This window comes from Strongylocentrotus purpuratus, unplaced genomic scaffold (genome assembly GCF_000002235.5).
Source record: "Strongylocentrotus purpuratus isolate Spur 01 unplaced genomic scaffold, Spur_5.0 spur5_scaffold_6, whole genome shotgun sequence".
NCBI lineage: Eukaryota > Metazoa > Echinodermata > Echinoidea > Camarodonta > Strongylocentrotidae > Strongylocentrotus > Strongylocentrotus purpuratus.
Genome location: NW_022145612.1, coordinates 31,838,629 through 31,856,365, shown reverse-complemented (window position 1 = coordinate 31,856,365; position 17,737 = coordinate 31,838,629). Strand labels below are relative to the sequence as shown.

At 36.9% G+C, this 17,737-nt stretch overlaps 2 protein-coding genes across 3 annotated transcripts; one reads left to right on the top strand and one right to left on the bottom strand.

Annotated features, from left to right (window-relative positions):
• The first annotated feature begins 3,664 nt into the window (after window positions 1-3,664).
• On the top strand, window positions 3,665-12,270 carry LOC588651 (succinate dehydrogenase assembly factor 3, mitochondrial). 2 transcript variants are annotated; one of them, XM_030972420.1, is made up of 3 exons: window positions 3,665-3,722; window positions 8,208-8,408; window positions 10,308-12,270. In XM_030972420.1, the coding sequence occupies exons 2-3, from the start codon at window positions 8,235-8,237 to the stop codon at window positions 10,491-10,493; spliced, it is 360 nt and encodes a 119-aa protein (XP_030828280.1). In that variant the 5' UTR covers window positions 3,665-3,722; window positions 8,208-8,234; the 3' UTR covers window positions 10,494-12,270. The 2 variants fall into 2 exon arrangements, with proteins under 2 accessions (XP_030828280.1, XP_030828279.1); XM_030972419.1 differs by lacking the exon at window positions 3,665-3,722 and adding an exon at window positions 6,883-7,269.
• Window positions 12,271-13,569: 1,299 nt separating this feature from the next.
• Window positions 13,570-17,411, bottom strand: LOC105446307 (mediator of RNA polymerase II transcription subunit 20). Its single transcript, XM_030973104.1, has 4 exons — window positions 17,340-17,411; window positions 16,510-16,652; window positions 15,646-15,896; window positions 13,570-14,595 (listed from the first exon to the last, which is right to left on the bottom strand). The coding sequence occupies exons 1-4, from the start codon at window positions 17,351-17,353 to the stop codon at window positions 14,380-14,382; spliced, it is 624 nt and encodes a 207-aa protein (XP_030828964.1). The 5' UTR covers window positions 17,354-17,411; the 3' UTR covers window positions 13,570-14,379.
• Window positions 17,412-17,737: the final 326 nt, after the last annotated feature.

Genomic DNA, 17,737 nt, shown 5'->3' with positions numbered 1-17,737 from the left:
ATATCCCCTTTTCATAAATGTCCCTTTTCATCTCTTATAAATGCCTTTATCAAAATCTGATGGGTGCCCCTTTTCCATCCACAAATGCCCAATTTTTATTCTCATAAGTGCCCCTTTTCATCCCTGGTGAGTGTCTCTTTTGTAGGTGTAAGAAATGTCCCATTTTCACCATAATTATACTTTGACACATGCTCCTTTTTTTTTCTGATAAGTGTCCCCTTCAGTTCCTCTGACCATTAAACGCGCCCCTAATTTTGAGCAACTAAGAGCAATTTCCCCGAGAGCTCGCTCGCTACGCTCGCATTTATAGGTGATTATTATGTTACTTATCATCTTTTCAGTCTTCCGTTATGAGAATATGCTTATAACTCCATCAGGATTGGGTTTTTCTCTTTATAAGATGTAATTTTTCGCACTGCGATCTCACAAATCTTAAAATTGTCCTCGCTTGCTCGATAATGAATTTTCAGACCATCAGAGCAAAGTATGATGCTGAAGCAATATCTTTGATCATCATGGTGTATAAAGAGAAACAAAATGTTGAAATCATCCCTGATAATGTAATCAAAATGTAGGGGTATATACCAATTTCTACAAAATTGTATATTTTCGCTTTGAGATTTCCCTTTGTAGGGGCCCTATTTCTCCAGATACTTGCTCTTTTTGTTGGTCCCCACCCCCAACTTTGGAAGTCCCTCGACCACTCCTGTATATATACATTTAATTCTATTTTTATTTTCATTTATAGGTTCAGTGAAATCAACATATGGTCTTGTTCCTTTCTAGGTCTTCAATCAGCTCATCTTTTCTTTCGCTTGGGGAACCCCCCGATGCACCCGTGGCCTGCGGCCCGGCTCTCTCTCTCTCTCTCTCTCTCTCTCTCTTTCTCTCTCTCTCTCTCTCTTTCTCTCGCTCTCTCTCTCTCTCTCTCTATGCAGGGCCATCTTGTTGTCAAGCAATACATTGCATGTCATGTAGGAAGGGGCGTCGCTAGACCTTTTTCAGTGGGGGGTGTAGAGGCCAACAATTACCGACAAAACTAGCCATGCAATTATCGACAAAATTAAATGTCCAATATCTACAAATTCAACCCTATAAACCTGGGGCCGAAGGCTAAATTGTTTTTCCTATGGACTATTTATATAGTACTTGCATATGCGCAAAATGGTCATTTTCCTCGACGACATAAATATACGAATTATTTCTTCAATTTAGTCATCATCATAGCTATATATTTTAATGCAGGCGCGGAGCTACAGGATCTTATTTTAGGGAGGGGCGGTAGTGAACAAGAGAATCACTTAAAAGCGCGTTCATTAGTGGGGTGTGGGTGATGGGCCTCCCGCGCGAAGCGCGGAAGCTTAGACGTTTCCTTAAATTATTAGGAAAAGAAGACGATTAAGTGTACCGTTTTCGACTGGTAATCCTTGGCTGTATGAAGTCCCCCCCCCCCCCCCCCCTTCCGCGCGAAGCGCGAAAGCTTAGACGTTTTATTGAATTATTATAAAACAGAAGACGATTTGCTGTACCGTTCTCGACTGTTTATCCTTTTCTGAATTCAGTTCCCACGCCTCCCGCTCAAAGCGCGGAAGCTTTGACGTTTCGTTAAATTATTAGAGAAAGAACACGATTCGTTGTACCGTTTTCGACCCTAAATAAGCCCTATTAATTTTGTCTGAATTCGGTTTCCCCCTCTCGCGCGAAGCGCGGAAGCTTTGACGTTTCCTGAAATTATTAGAGAAAGAAGACGATTCGTTGTACCGTTCTCGACTCGTCTAAATGAAGTTTCCCCCTCCGCGCGAAGCCCGGAATTTTTGGCGTTTCATCACAATATAAAGAAAGGAAAATGATTCGTCGTACCGTTGTTGACTCTTAAACCTTGTTTTGAATTTAGTTTCCCCGAAAATTTTAAACCTCTGATTTATTTAGCTGATATTATAGGCAAGTGAAACTTCGAGAAAATACAAGTATCGTAGTTTTAGTCACTCTCGAAGTCGTCACAGCGGATAAGAAGTCATAGTTCGTAGGGGAAAAACATTGTCGGCCGACCGACAATATACATCTCACCGACTTCAAACTTCTGCATTGATATATAGTACACGAGGATCGAGCAAGAATACCGACACATGCAGCTGACCCGACACAGCAACATATTTACCCGTGTCTTTCTTGCTCCCTCGACGAGACGACTCCACCCAACAACCCCCTTCTCTCTTTTACTCCCACTCCTCCTCTCTTAGACTCTTACCTCCCCTCTCTCTCCTCTCTTTCACCCCCCCCCCGTTTCTTTTGTTTCCCTTTCACTCTTTTTTCCTTTTCTTTCTTTTCCTTTCTTTCCTCTCCCCCTCTTTTTCTTTTTTCTCTTTCTTTCTTCTCTTTTCTTCCCTTTCTTTTCCTTTCTTTCCTTTTTTTTCCTTTCTTTCTTTTCTTTTCCTTTTCTTGTTTTCTTTTTTTTCCCTTTCCCTCTTTTTTCCCTCTCTTTTTTTCCCTCTCTTTTTTCCCTCTCTTTTTTTCTCTCCCCCTTTTCTCTTTTTCCCGACGGCAGCGCAATTTTACCGACAATATCCTGACAGGTGGGGGTGTCGCACCCCCCCCCCCCCATCCCACCCCCTTTGGCGACGCCCCTGCATGTAGGTCCGTATTCTGAATTCTGTTTTAACTTTAAACCAGACTTCTGAATACGGGCCACTATGTTGGATAACATTATGAAGGGCTATAGCTATAGGGCCCTCGCGTGGGCTGGATTTTATACATACCGATCATCAGATCTTTAATGATGTGTCTACTACTATTTTTTAAATGTTCATTGAATTGAATTGAATTTGAATTTATTAACAACATAACACTATGTTACAAATGCATTCAAGTGGGTAACAAAAGAATAACATGAGTTACAAAGAAAAAGAAAATATCCATAGCCTACCAAACAGTACAAAATTAATCATATATCATGTATATCAAATCTGTGAATTAGCCATAACTTAATAATACGTAGAGATTTGGTTGGATTCCTTAAAGATACATAAAAGTGTGGCTGGAATTGAAATTCACAGAGTTCCAATACTGTATAAGTAATTCAAATAAAGGATATTTTAAACTTAAAAACTTTAAATGATTGTTAAACTAAGGGAGAACAAAAAGTTAGCACGAGTGCTAGTCGGGATTGGTTCTCCGAGTGTCTAGTATAAAGTTATATTATGTATTCACACTCAACAATAAAGCAGGAACATTTATTTTGACTGAATATCATATTATTTGAACCTTATGATTAATCTCTGCTTAAAAGTTTAATTCTGAGATTTTATACGAAATGATGATCTTGTTTTTTCTTTTCTTATATTTATGGGCAAATTATTCCACAGGTTGTAACATGTTTCGATTCTACATTTATGTATTGATTATATTCTAAAATTGTGGATTCTATTTCAATAAAATTAATTTGATTCGACTATAAATCTACGAAAAATGGTTGTCAGTGTCACTTCCTCAACAAATCTACGTTTTGGTCATAGGTACCGAAGACCCTACTTGGTCGACTCTTATGGTGGACGATATTTGGGAGGTTCTTACGTACGTCGATTAGGCTGCTAGCGCATTACATAATAATCTGGTAGTGGTAGCGGTAGGCAGGGAAGTGCCAGTGGTAATTTTAACTAAATCTCACGAGTGGGAAGACACTGACGCTTACTATCTCTAATATCTCACCATCTGATCCGAAAGAGGTAAATAATTTTGCTTATTGTTTTGTGTTTGTGTATGTTAATTAGTCTATTAAGTGTTACTGTTAGTGCTGGTGTTACTGATAACTTTAATTTTCTAGAAATCAGGCGAAGCGAAGTTGCCCGTGATGCGTGACAGTGCAGTGCCAGTGCAGCCGCGATGGCGATGCGCTGTGTGTAGCTATAAGCCTATAGCCTAGGGCAGAGATAGAGCACTCCAGCAAAGCATAGAGAGTCATAGACCGAAAGCTTCAGTCTCTATATCGTCAGTTGTTCCACTGAGACTACGTCTGGCTCCACTAGACCTTCGGATATAGAGACTGAACGGATCGCCTATGCCATCGTACGTTGAAGATACAGTCTACGGGTATACGATAAGACGATACTGCCCTGACGCTAAGTTAAATCCTTTTTTTGTAAGAATCACATGCACTATCATATACAATTCGATTTTAAAATTAAACCACACATGATAAACATTAAGAAAATATGTACCTTGGACCTCTGCATATGAAATCTTCTTCAAAAAAGTGTTATTATCTCTTCCACTTGACTGTCTTCAGACGTCTTGAATCAAAGTAATGAATATTCATGCCAAAGTTTTTTAGTCTCCACCCCATTGACCTCATTCATAGACGTGCGCGTACGTGCATGTACATGTACATCACGCTGCTGCTACTCACGTTTGAGTTCTCGTGTTGTCTGCTTCACGTGCGCGCGCTATCCTCGACGTGACGCACGGAGGAGCTAGCCGAGGCGAGGTCATTGATTATTCATTAGCCACCATTTTGATTTTTGTCGGTCAATGCTTGACGTGGGTCATCGAGAAGCAGGCAAAAGCTCGGTAAGTCCTTTTATTTCTTTAAAATTTTATATTTCGTGGGGAAGGGGGGGTAAAAAGGGAACTTTTAGGGACTGACAATTGCCTAGAAAATTACTGCAATTGAAGATAAATGATGTATTTCCCCTTAAGTTTGTAATGTTTGTGGGAGGGGCCTAACGGCTAAAATCTAGCCGTGATATCTTCAACATACGATGGCATAGGCGATCGTTCAGTCTCTATATCCGAAGGTCTAGTGGAGCCAGACGTAGTCTCAGTGGAACAACCGACGATATAGAGACTGAAGCTTTCGGTCTAAGAGAGTCAATGCTAATGCGTATAGGCCTTATCGCAAATAGCCTTTGTCGCTGGGTGGTGCCCTTCGCGCAAAGGCCACTGGGATAGAAAAGGGAGCAAACACGATCTCGGCTTTCGTGAAGTCATACAACGGCACACGTTTTGTATAGTACTACTCGAAGTCGAAGCTATTTTTAATCAAATTTACTGCTCTTTCAGCCGCAGTTTGTAACCAATTTGATAGTTGTACCCAGAGCTAAAGAACTAATCTTTGTTTTGTGGTAATACACTGCAATTACGGCAGACGGAGCTTGTAGGTTTTTACAGTTTTCAGCCACTGAACTCAAGAAGTTTTTGAGGGATAGGCGCGTACCAGTCAATGGTGAAAAGCACGCTGAACTTGCTGAAAAAGCCTATTGGACAGAAAAGCTTGATTGATGAGAAAGCTGAGCACTGAGGAGATTTTAAAGTGTCAGCAGGAAAAGTTGATACTTGATGATGGAAGATGGGTAGTCCAAGAAATCAACAATATTCATAATTTAAATCTCCATTTCCAAAAATGAATTGGAAGTTTGTTATCTTGTATGAAGCAAATACATGTCCTTAGTTTTTATGATCTGTAAATTTGTTTACATGATACTGATTGCTTTTTATAATGTATACGTATGAGAAATAAAGTAAATGTTCAATATAAGACAACTATCTTTCATGGCCTTGTATCTATTCATTTCTACTGTGTATGGACAGTTTTGTAATTTATGGAAGAGATAAAATGAGAGAAAATATCTTGATTACTCAATTGTACTTTTTTGTAAGGGTTAATAGCGATTCCAACATTTAATAAAGCTATTACAATGAGCGACGATTAAAAAAAAATGATTCAGATATACAACTTGTTTAGTAATGAATATAAAGAGGGAAGAGATGTAAGTGTTGAGCTACTATAGAGGAGTGAATTAGAGACGTAATTGGTGAGAAAAGTATCGGAAGAGAGGAGGAAAAGATGTACTTTTTGAGAAAAGTATAGAGGAGTGAAGAGATGTGCATGTTGAGAAGAGTAATGAAGAGATGTACTTGTTGAGAAAAGTATATAAGTGAGGAGGAAGAGATATATTGCCAAGAAAATTTATGGGAATGCCCCAGCTCACCCACCCCCCCCCCCCCCCCCACCTCATCCACTTTGGCTACAACATTGCTAGCTGGGTATTTTAATGATCATCGATTACTCAACTTTTTATCTCTGAATATTTAATCACATTCTCTTTCACATTTTTATCCTCCATCTCATACATATACTGCTTGTAATGTAGCATTTGTTTCTTTTATTCTTTTTATATTTTGCCAGCTCTTCTTTCGCATTCTTCAGACTTTCGCCCTTGTGTAAATGACTTATTCTTTTTCCATTTCTGCAAATCTCAAATCTAAATAAAAAGACACACAAAATATTTAGGTGCAATTGCATGTATTTGGATGTCTTCGCTATGATAAAAATATTATAGGATTGAAGAAAAAAAACGCCTGGTCCACTGGACGTAGGCCTATAGTTCCGAGGATCTGTGCACTTGTGAAACCTTAGTTGTTAACATGGTTCTTCACAACATATCTGTGGGGAGAAGAAAAAGAAGACACAAATTAGATCAAGAATCATCTGAATCATGTTTACGATTTAAAATTGTCAATTGAACTTATTTTCTCATTTCGTTCAACTAATTTTTGCTGAAAACTTCCCCCATTCCGAATTCTAGACAAAAATTTTGATGATTGATTTAAATGTATTGAAAATCGCAGGGACAATCAAATGAATTAAACCAGGTAGATGAAAAGCATTAAGAAAGACAAGGTTAGCTTTAGCGCCTGTTGTTGGCAACAACGCCATAGCTGTCCCGACACTATTCCCTTCGCCACTTGCTAGTAACACTGTTTCGATTAGATTTAGAGGCATGCAGTGCCTCCCACTTTGTCATCACAAAACTCGAAAGTAAAACATCAAAATCATTCTTATCTTTCTGGATATCTTCGATTATTGTTGCATCCATAGACAGCACATCTGTCTCCACCACCCATCATGTAGAATCAATGTAATCAGTGAGTTTGCAAGACAAAATATCACGAGATGTTTGATCGGTATAGGAGCTGAAACTAAGTAGAATAAGCCAACGTTCGATGTACGTAGTATAGTACTTACGTGTGTACTATACACAGGGCGCGTCGGCTGCTAGCGTTTCGCATCATCACAATCAGACGTTTGCGGCGCTCTTGCTCCCTTTTCAATCCCATTGTCCCTTGCGTGAGGCTATTTGCGATAAGGCCTATTGAGATAGAGAGGAGGCCGGAGGATCAAGGAGTCGATCGTTTTCGCTTGACTTGTATTTAAATTTTAAAATGTTTGAGTTACACAAAAATAAGAATGTTATTGTCTTTTCATGGCATGGGGTAAGTCAAGTTAATCTATTATAAGTAGTCTATTATTAGTAAAGTATTAGCCTGACTGCACTGCTGAGATTGAGAACACAGCATTCTTCCAGAATCTTGGGTAACTTTTGTTTTAGTACTGTATGTAGGTTATGTTTAGTAATGCCTAAATACTAAGTAGTAAAGGTAGATTAGTTTTAGAAGTTGGTGCTTGCTTTGCACTGCAGGTCAGTTTTGTATCTATCTAGTAACAAAGTCGGATTCGGCTAACTCGGACCAGGGGAAAACTCAGCTCAGCAGCAATAACAGTCAGTTTTTGCAGGTTTAGGGTTAAAGTTGGGGTAAAATGACAAAAAGGACCTTTTTTGCAGCTGGGTCCGAGTTAGACCAAATTTTTCGTCTCTTTCGTTCGTTAGCCTCTTATTGGGGTAGGGTCGGCCGCCGACCCTACCCCAATAAGAGGCTAACGAACGAAAGAGACGAAAAATTCGGTCTAGGTCCGAGTTAGCCCGGATCCCCAGAGTCATGTTTGTATGAAGGGGTGACCAAGTTCGCAGAGATTTTGAAAATGTTAGAGAATTTGATCTATGATTTAATACCAAATGGACGGCAAAGTTTATTACTACAAATTGGTTCAACTAGAAATTTATCGTCAAAAGGATTCCAGAGATGTTGCGATCTAAAAATTTGATGTCAGATCGGCGTGCGTGGCGTGCAACTAAAAAATTGGGTCACGCGAGAACTATGGTCACACCACCATACATGTATTGTCTTTTAAAAACATGAAAATTATTTTAATATTTGTTTAATGTTGCAGTTAATGGTTTCAGATAGGGAAGATAGTCATGTGACTACCTTATGTACAGAGTAAAGACTATAGTATAGATGTATTTTGTGCACTGTGACTTGATTTCTCCTTGTTTTCACCTGTACAAATTTGTTTTGTTTGTTTATGATAGAACATATGGTTTACGTGTGAAGTCAGCATGGCAGTATCGCATGTGTCAGCTGTGAGGACGCTATATAGACAGATTCTCCTGCTGCATCGACGTCTTCCCCTAGAGATGAAGGCTCTGGGAGATGAATATGTGAAAGCAGAATTCAGAAGGCACAAGAATGTTAAATCAGAAGAGGTCCAGAACTTCATGAACGAATGGCAGGTAAGATATGATCAAAAGTTAAGAGTTCAACTTAAGTTAATGGAGACAACATCTTTGTAAGAAAATGTGTTTTGATTTGATAGAAAGTACTAAATAATAAGGTTGATTTTTAAAGAACATTCCATTCAATTCAATTCAAAATGGTATTCATGTGAAGAAAAAAAACAACCACCATGCATCACAAAAAAATCTTCAGAAATTACTATGAGGTTATCCTCATGTAAGGCATTTAAAAAAATACTTTTTAAAGAATATTCAATTCAATACAATTCATATCAAAATGTTTTTAAAAGAAATCATGTGTCACAACATACATTGTAATAATAATAAATAATAACAACATTTATAATGCGCACATATCCACCCCAAGAGATGCTCAAGGCGCCTAACAAGGTAAGTACATTGAACGAAAATAAATTAACATAATTAATATAATTCAGCCATGTTAATTACATCATATTTTGAAATACACTACGTCTTAACTAAGGAATTCAGACATTAGATAGGTTTTTAATTGTTTTTGGAACACATTTTGATTGGCTGACATTTTGATTGAATGGGGTAGGGAGTTCCATAACCGGGGTGCAGCAGCTGTAAAAGCTCTGTCTCCCCAACTCCTCTTTGTTCTTAATTGTGTTAAATTTGTTGAATTAGAGGAACGAAGACCTGTACGAGAACTTAAAGAGATATTAAGAAGAGAGAAAATATATTCAGGGACTGATCCATTTAGTGAACGGTAGGTGAGTAGTAGAATTTTATATTTGATACGCTGTTCTATTGGAAGCCAGTGAAGTTTCTTGAGTATTTGAGTAGTATGGGTCGAACGTTTAGATTTAGTGACAAGGCGGGCAGCTGCGTTTTGAACCTTTTGTAGTCTGTGAATTTGGTATTTGGGAAGTCCATAAAGGAGAGAGTTACAGTTATCGAGATGAGATGTTACAAAAGCATGAATCAATTGTTGAGTGGTTTGGGGGGTTAAAAATTTCCTTATAGCGCGAAGATTACGAAGATGATAATTGGCAACTTTCACACATTTTGAAATATGTGCATCAAGAGACATGCTTGTATCGAAAATGACACCAAGATTTCTTGCCTTCTCTGAAGGAGCAATGTGCACAGAACCAACACGTATATGAGTTATAGCAATCTTGGAAAGTTGTTGTCTGGAGCCTAACAAGAGAAATTCTGTTTTATCGTCATTTAGTTTGAGATAGCAATCATTCATCCATTTTCGTACATTTTCGTACACTGTAATGGTCAGTTGTGCATAATTGACATGAAAATAACATTAAACAGTATACCATAAGTAGAAACAAAAGAAAAATACATGTATCGGTTCATGTATTCCTTAACATACATGTAACAACTACAAAATGTACAGGCAGAGTGCTTACATTATGATGGGGTAATTATGAAGAACTAAAAGTTGAACACTCTGATATACAGCTTTTTAAGGTATTTGTTTACAAATGTATGACAGAAAAGTATAAGCTGAAGATGAGATGAAGATTAAAGAATAGTAATTTATGGAACTGATGAAATTCAACTTAAAGAGATTATATTTTAAGAAAGCCTGCACTAAGTCTGTCACTTATTTATATGTGGGACTATAGGATACCAGCATGAAGTGCACAAAACATTGAACTATTGGGAGGAAGAGCCCCATTTAAAATGATTGTCATCAGAAACCAAATGTGACATTACTTGGCCTGTCAATAAACAAATCAGTGTAGAAGTATGCTCCAGTTTATTATTCCAGAATAATAACCTACCGGGTAAGTAAAATCTCATTACACATATGCGACCATTGCATTCATACATGTGTGTAGGTTAACTATCGCATGGAACTATCGTGATATCCATGTAAAATCATTTTTTTTTTATTGATCTAATTTCCAGGGGTATGCAGCAATGTTATCGGCTCAAACAGAAGGTGTGAAATCTGAGGGTGAGGTCAAACGGGTTGGTTTGCACCTTGATGGAAACCAATTAGAAGACCTGAACGACATCCAGGTCGGACAGCTCTATGAACTCTATCAAGAAACTAAAAAACCTTCCCAGTTTATGCAGAAAGAAGACTCATGACAGTACAATGATGTTTCTTCCTAGGAACATGAATTTCTGTTTTTTTGCAACTGTCCAGGCGAGACTGTATTGGAATCAGTGGATGATTCTGCATAGAGACTTGAAGATTTTACAGAATGGTATTCTTGCAAATAAAGGAGTTTACAAGCAGGAAAGGACATGATTTAATGGATGACTATGCAAAGTGACATGAAGAACTGCATCTTTGAATATATCACATCCAGGTGGACATTCCTCAGGGCATAGGATTCTGATAAAGATTAAGAACATTGTGACTTGTGTACATCGTTTTCACATGCCGTATGTTTGCAGCATTTTAATTGAAATTTTCACACCATTTTGAAGGAAGTTCACTGTCGTTTTTTTTTTTTTAATCATTATTGTTTTTACCCAAATTTAACTTGTTGTCAGAGTTTGATTGCCCTCTAAAATATAATTCAACTAGATGTACTTTTACTACCAATCTACCATGCCAGTTTGAAATAGGAACTTGTATCGCACTATTATAAGCCACATAATATTCAGCTTGAATTCTCATCTCAAAATGAAAAGACATTAAGCTGGAAATCTTTTATTTTTTCCAACTAACAACAACTAACAACTAACAATTTCATGCTTCCACCCACTGAAGGTGGTGCCAGAGGCTTAATGTTTTGTGTTTGTCAGCCCGTATGTCTATCCGCTTTCTCATTACCGCAATATGTCATAAATCACTCAAGTTATGAACTACAAACTTGGTGATAGTATGTATCACCATAGGAAGACGATCTGATTAGACTTTGGAGTTAGTAGGTCAAAGATCATAGAGGTCAATTTCTGAAATTATAGGTTTTAGCCTCAATGCGATTTTTCAAGTACCACTTGAGGTATGAACTTCAAATTTGGGTTGAGTACATGTATGTATCACCATAGGGAGACAGTCCGATCAGATTTTTGGGTAAAAGGGTAAAAGATAAAATGTCATAGAGGTCAATTTTTGAAATTACAGGGTGAAATATAATTTATCTTTATATCGTGACTCGTCAAGAACTGCTCCAGGTATGAACTTCAACTTGGTGCAAATATGTATCGCCAAATGAAAACGATCTGTTCAGATTTTTGGGAAGATTTAAAAAGATGAAATATCAAAGGTAATAGAGGTGAATTTCAATGAAATCTCAGGGTTTTAGCCCTTTTATTGCAATGTCTCATGGACAATTTGAGCCATGAACTTAGTGTACATCACCATAGTGAGACAAATATACACTGGATTAGACAGGCCTGATAAATTCTTAATTTGAAAAAAAAAAAAAATCCTGATTTTTTAAATATATTTTTTAGTGCTCACTAGTCCCCATCACCCCTGATTAGATTTTGAGTTAAAGAAGGTCAAAGGTCAACAAGTCTATAACATAGATTGAAAGGTTTTTAACCTTGTTATGGCCAAATCAATTTTTTTACCCTTGAACTTAGAATCTGTAACTAGTATGTGTCACTGTAGGGAGACAAGTCGTCACAATTAGGGATCGTCTGTCAAAATTTGTAACATTGTTATATACCAAGAATAATTAAAGTCGTGAAGTAAACTGAGGCAAAGGCATATTGGAGATGCAGTTACATAATGATACTAGTATGTTGTGGTGAAAGATTGTGTAAACTAGTCACCCGCACATGCAGGATTGGTTTTGGTTGATAATACTCTTTATCTTGTAGTCTCCAAAATCATATATAATTTTTCATCTATACCAAATTGAGTGAATTATTATGGATGAATGAGAAGGGCTTACCCCAGTTCACACAAAAAAAAGAAACTTGGCTTTCATACTTTATAAAGGCGATCAATGGTATTTTCCTCCCAACTTTCTAATCGTTATTGTCTTTCTTTCTCTCTCTCTCTTCTCATCTCTCTCACTCAATCTACCTCCGATGTTTCGTTTTATTCATAATTTCTGATGTTTAAAAATTATAATACTAAGTGTAATTGCTATTAAGAGTCATTTACACATCTGTATTATTATTTTAATAGACTTTATGAAAACAGCCTTATAGCTGATGGCAGGTGTTTTAACTGTGGTTAAATAAATAAAACAAATAATAATAACAAAATGCATTGAGATTAACTTTATTATGTCTAAGTTATATACAGCTTTACAATTTCTTAAAATTCACAAGGTTATGTCTGACATGATCACAAACAGAGGACACAAGCTGAGACACAAAAACGCCTTATCCTAGGTCAAAAGGACAAGTTTTGAAGAAGAAGAAAAATTCTAGTTCATTAAATTTTTTATCCAGGGATGAGGCAGGCCTTTTTCACCCAAGAATGAAGCAAACCTACCAGTATATCATTTCTTCTACATGTGTTTCATCAAAAATTAAAGATTTAACAAAAATATAAAAATAAACATAAGATGCATGTACCATTGAAACTGGGGAAAGTTACATTAAAAAAACTTCCTCTATTTGCCCTATGCATCCCAACATTTCAAACTCATCCTCTTATGGTAACAGGATGGAAAACTAATTAGAGACCAGAAAAATAAGTAAACATGGAGGAAAGTAATCCATGTATTTTACTTCACTTTTGACCAAGTTCTAGTGTTATACTTTTCTACAGAAAAAGAAATTTATTTGTATTCAGAGTTGTTTACCATACTTAAAGGTACCATGTCCCATTTGCAGGCCAAAAAAATGAAAAAGTTAAATTCCAACTGCATTTGAAAGATAATACTAATTTAGAACTTCCCTAAAAAAAGGTGGGGCTTGAAAATGTCTTCAAGTGGGAAAATAACGACTATTAGTTGTCAAATCGACTTTAGGGCTATAGAGCCCAAAAGTAATAGTCTTGATTTTAAGACGATTGTACCGAATGGTCATACGTTTTATGCTGCGCAAAGATTCAATCAGTTTAGTCTTGGCCATCACAAGAAGTGGTTTATTGATGTAGACAAATGCTCATGTACCCTTTACAACTCTTTTCATGTATGTTATTACCAAAGAAAAAAAAACCAGTCAGTCACTCAATAGTGTCTGACAGTGAAGTCTAGCAAGTAAACGGGTTTCCTTGCATAATTTGAATATGAGGACACTGCTAACGTTTAAATTTCACAGATAGGATATACATGACATATTCATAATTCCTGCAAAGTTCTACAGAATTTGAGGTTGGCTGCAAAAGGGACATAGTACCTTTAAGAATGTATGTTGGTGGTTTGAATCAGCAAAATGTAAGAAAATACAATCTTGTTACGAATTGCATTTCACCAACTCTTTCACCTCTTTCTATCGTAAAGAACCAACTTGGATCAACTAATTGATCAAGAGGACATGGTGAACTTTGAGTAAACAATGGCAATACAAATACTCCTCATACTACTCATCTAGCCTCTTGTAACTTCCAATTATATTACTTTACGACGATGCATGCTTGTAAAACAAAGGCATATAAGTCATGGGTCCAGGAAATCTAAGTGAGAGTTTGTGAGTAAGGTGCAATTGATTTGATCAATCCAGATCGATCACAGCTCTATTACAAAGGGCCTAGGACTGCGTATCAGCATTACACAATGACTTATCTTAAAGAAAAAAATGTCCAATCTCACCATATTTTTCTTTCAAAATTAAAAATGGAACAAGCCTCAGCAAATACTCGTGTCATGTGGATGATTTGCATTTGAAAAAATCCAAGATCTTTAACATTGATTTCTGACTAAATTCAGCCAATATCAGTGCTGTCACAGATTCATCAATGTTAGCATAGAGAACCAGTAGACATATAGAACCTTGAGCAGGCATCAGTCCATGTACAAGTTCTAAACGAGGGTCTCAAATAAGATCTAGGCACCATCAAGTTCATCCTTCTGCTAGCCATTATCAAACGTGAAGAAATGCTGATACCATGTTGACATCACCTGACAGTGGCAGTGCTAGAGCCCCTCTTGACGAAGTTTTCAAACTGTTCTAGGTACTGAAAGACAGTATCTTCTGCATTGAAAGGCACTTCCTGTTTGTTGGCTAACATAGGGTGTGTGTTTGGTGTGTACTGAGCTCCCATGAAACCTTGCATAAACTCCACCATTAATGGCCAGCAGTCTTGAATGATGACACATGGTGTGTACTCTACCTGCACAATGAGATTAAAATGTAATAATCACAATTAGGGTAAGATATCATTAAACCGATCGATTACAAGTCCAACAGATGCTTTTCTTCAGAAATACACATCAGTTTGAAAAGTGTATTAGCTGTTAAGAAAAAACAATATTACATGCTATAGACAATAGTGAAAACCACATTATTTATCAAATCATTACTTAAGGCCCAAGTCCACTCCAAAAATAACTTACTTTCAATAGATCCAGAAAAATCAGACAAACCAATCAAAAAAAGTTTGAGCAAAATGGGATAACTAATAAGAAAGTTATGAAGTTTTAATGACATGAAAAACTTTGAAAATCACTACACAAATTGGCAACTCACTCATGAGTCTGTGACGTATGGTCCTCACTATCCACTAACTATTTTCTTTATATTGATGATATGAATTTCCTATTTTCACCCTAAGAATCTTATTTCTTCACACCATCATCCAAGTTAGATTGTTAGTAACATGTTTTTGTGTGGATGCACAAATAAAGAGTAATTTTTGTCTGGTTAAATCATGAAAAATTGAATTTTGATAAACTATTTATATAAAAATCAATAATTATGAAATACAATATTCAGAAAATAGTATCAATTCTTCAAAATTCATAACAGTTTTGGGGAAATGTCATGCACGCAATATGATACAAATCATATAACCTGGGCAAAGGCATGGGGAAATCAAGTTTTGGGGGATAAAAGGGGAAATTAATGGGATTAAAGTATATAAAGCAATTGATAAGTTGTGAGGACATGACATCACAAACTGATAACCAACTTGGCAAATTGTGTTGTGATTCTCATTGTTCTATAGTTTTGCATACTTTTTCAAAAATTCATAACTTTCTTATTATCCTATTTTGCTCAATTTTTTTTGATTGGTTTGTCTGATTTTTCTGCTTTTATTGAAAGTAAGTCATTTTTGGAGTGGACTTGCCCTTTAAACATCAATAAACCAAAGTGTGTTTTCCTGTCCCACATTAATATGCGACTGAATAGAAGAATGGTCAAGTAAGTGATGGAATATTACCTCAACGAGTACTCCCCTGGCATGGGGCCCTAGAGAAACTATTCCAATCTTGATGATGAAATCACCCATCTCATAACGAGTTCCTTTGGACTCAATTCTGGCCGTCTTCTTGGGCACATAGAATCCATTGAGCCGATGCATGATTGCCTCAAAAGAGTTCTCACACACTAGGCATGTTCTGTTGTCTGTCACTGCATAGCATGTATAGGGTTGCTCTTTGTTGTGCATGACATGGATATACTTAAGTGGGACTGCATGTCAAAAGTAAAATGAAATTAATTAAAAAAGTGTGTGGAAAACATATATCCTTCATCTTCACAGCAATCAATCTAGCCGGCAGAAAAAACAGATTTGTCACTTAAATGAATGTTTTAATCAACCCCTTTCACATTTCCCGACGGTAGTGGTTGAGCAAAAGCATCACATGTATTTCAAATACACATGTAGGACATCTTTCCTCCTGTTGTGGTAGGGGAAGCAGAATCTCTTTTGTAAGATGTGTTCACATTAAACTGTACCTTTGGTTGCAGATAAATATATGATGATAATATCAATAATAATACCAGTAACAAGAATAAGGAGGAAAACAGAAGTCACACATGAATCCAGTTGTTGTATGTTTTCATATTCTACACTTCCTATACTAGTTCAGAATAGTTCAGGTATGATGTTTGTATATTCTGTATGTAGTTCTCGAAGTAGGGGGGGGGGCACTTTGCATTATATTAATAATATGAGAGTATTTCTTACTTTCGCTATTTGTACATGGCATAAGTTATACCTACTATTAAAGTAAGCTACATCAAGAAAAATACAAATAATACAGATGATGGGTAATTTATAATTTGACAAGTGAAATCTCACCATTTGTTGGGACTGACTGGTAAGTTTCACAGTCTACTCCAAAATTGCCAGATTTTGAAGCACCCAATGCATCGAGACGCTTTGTGAGGACTTCAACGGCCTGAGGTACAGTCCTGTTCTCTGTTACTGGCCACTGTGTGACACTGCAAAAAATAACAAATAGAAAATTAGAATAGACCCTCGAGGAGAAATAGGAGTTAGGTCTAGGACACTTTATTCTTCAAATTGCAGTATTACAAGGTTACCCATTTGGTAATATTTGTATCACCTCTACATTTTATCCTTTATTTTTCACACATCTGATTTGAGAATCAACAGAACACAACACACAGCCAGGATAGTAATGCATTATGCAGCTGTATGTCTGCAGGCCGTAAGCATAGCCATAGGCATAGCGGATCCGGGCTAACTCGGACCAGGGGACAACTCGGCCCAGCTGCAAAAACGGTCATTTTTTTGTCATTTTACCCTAACTCTAACCCTAACACTAACCCTAACCCTAAACTCTAACCCTAAACCTAACCCTAAACCTAAACATGCAAAAACTGACCATTTTTGTACCTGGGCCGAGTTGTCCCCTGGTCCGAGTTAGCCCGACTCCGGCATAGCATAGACTCTAGGCCGAGGCATAGCGCGGAAGCCGATCTCCATAATTATCCCTCACGAAACTCAATGCATGGGCACACGACAACGAGAATCACTAATGCACCTATCTAATATTAATATTCTTAGGAACGTGGGTACATTACAATTCTTGAAAAGGAAATAGATTGTTCAAACACGATGTCAATAATTACATGTAAACACTCAAATAAAAATAATTTACATACCACGTAACCCCCATATTTCGGAAGTTTGGGACGCTTGTCGGCCTTCTTTGTCTGGATCAGCAATGCACATCGAGTAGCGTACTACAATTAAAAATGTTCACTTTTGTAAATGTAGGATATGAAAACCATATACAGTTGTTGTTGTTTAGGTAGATCTATATAGGCGTTTAATTACCACCGTGGAAATAAGATAAGATAAGATAAGATAAGATAAGATTTTATTCGTCTTTCTTTCAAATGACGTACAGATCATAACATTGGATCATAACACATTTACAATGCAAAATAACAAATTATGGCAATGATAAAAACAAATTTAACTAAAAGAAAGACGAGGAGACCATGGTAAAAGCAGAGCTTGTAATTATTAGGGTCCCCTCTGAGCCGGATAAAACATG

Coding starts and splice junctions, on each gene's coding strand:
- LOC588651 (XM_030972419.1), top strand. CDS start 7,219: ATGTTTGAGTTACACAAAAATAAGAATGTTATTGTCTTTTCATGGCAT. Junction 7,270..8,207: donor TTGTCTTTTCATGGCATGGG/GTAAGTCAAGTT, acceptor TGTTTATGATAG/AACATATGGTTTACGTGTGA. Junction 8,409..10,307: donor ACTTCATGAACGAATGGCAG/GTAAGATATGAT, acceptor TCTAATTTCCAG/GGGTATGCAGCAATGTTATC.
- LOC105446307 (XM_030973104.1), bottom strand. Junction 15,897..16,509: donor CCAGTCAGTCCCAACAAATG/GTGAGATTTCAC, acceptor TTTGACATGCAG/TCCCACTTAAGTATATCCAT. Junction 14,596..15,645: donor CCAGGGGAGTACTCGTTGAG/GTAATATTCCAT, acceptor CTCATTGTGCAG/GTAGAGTACACACCATGTGT.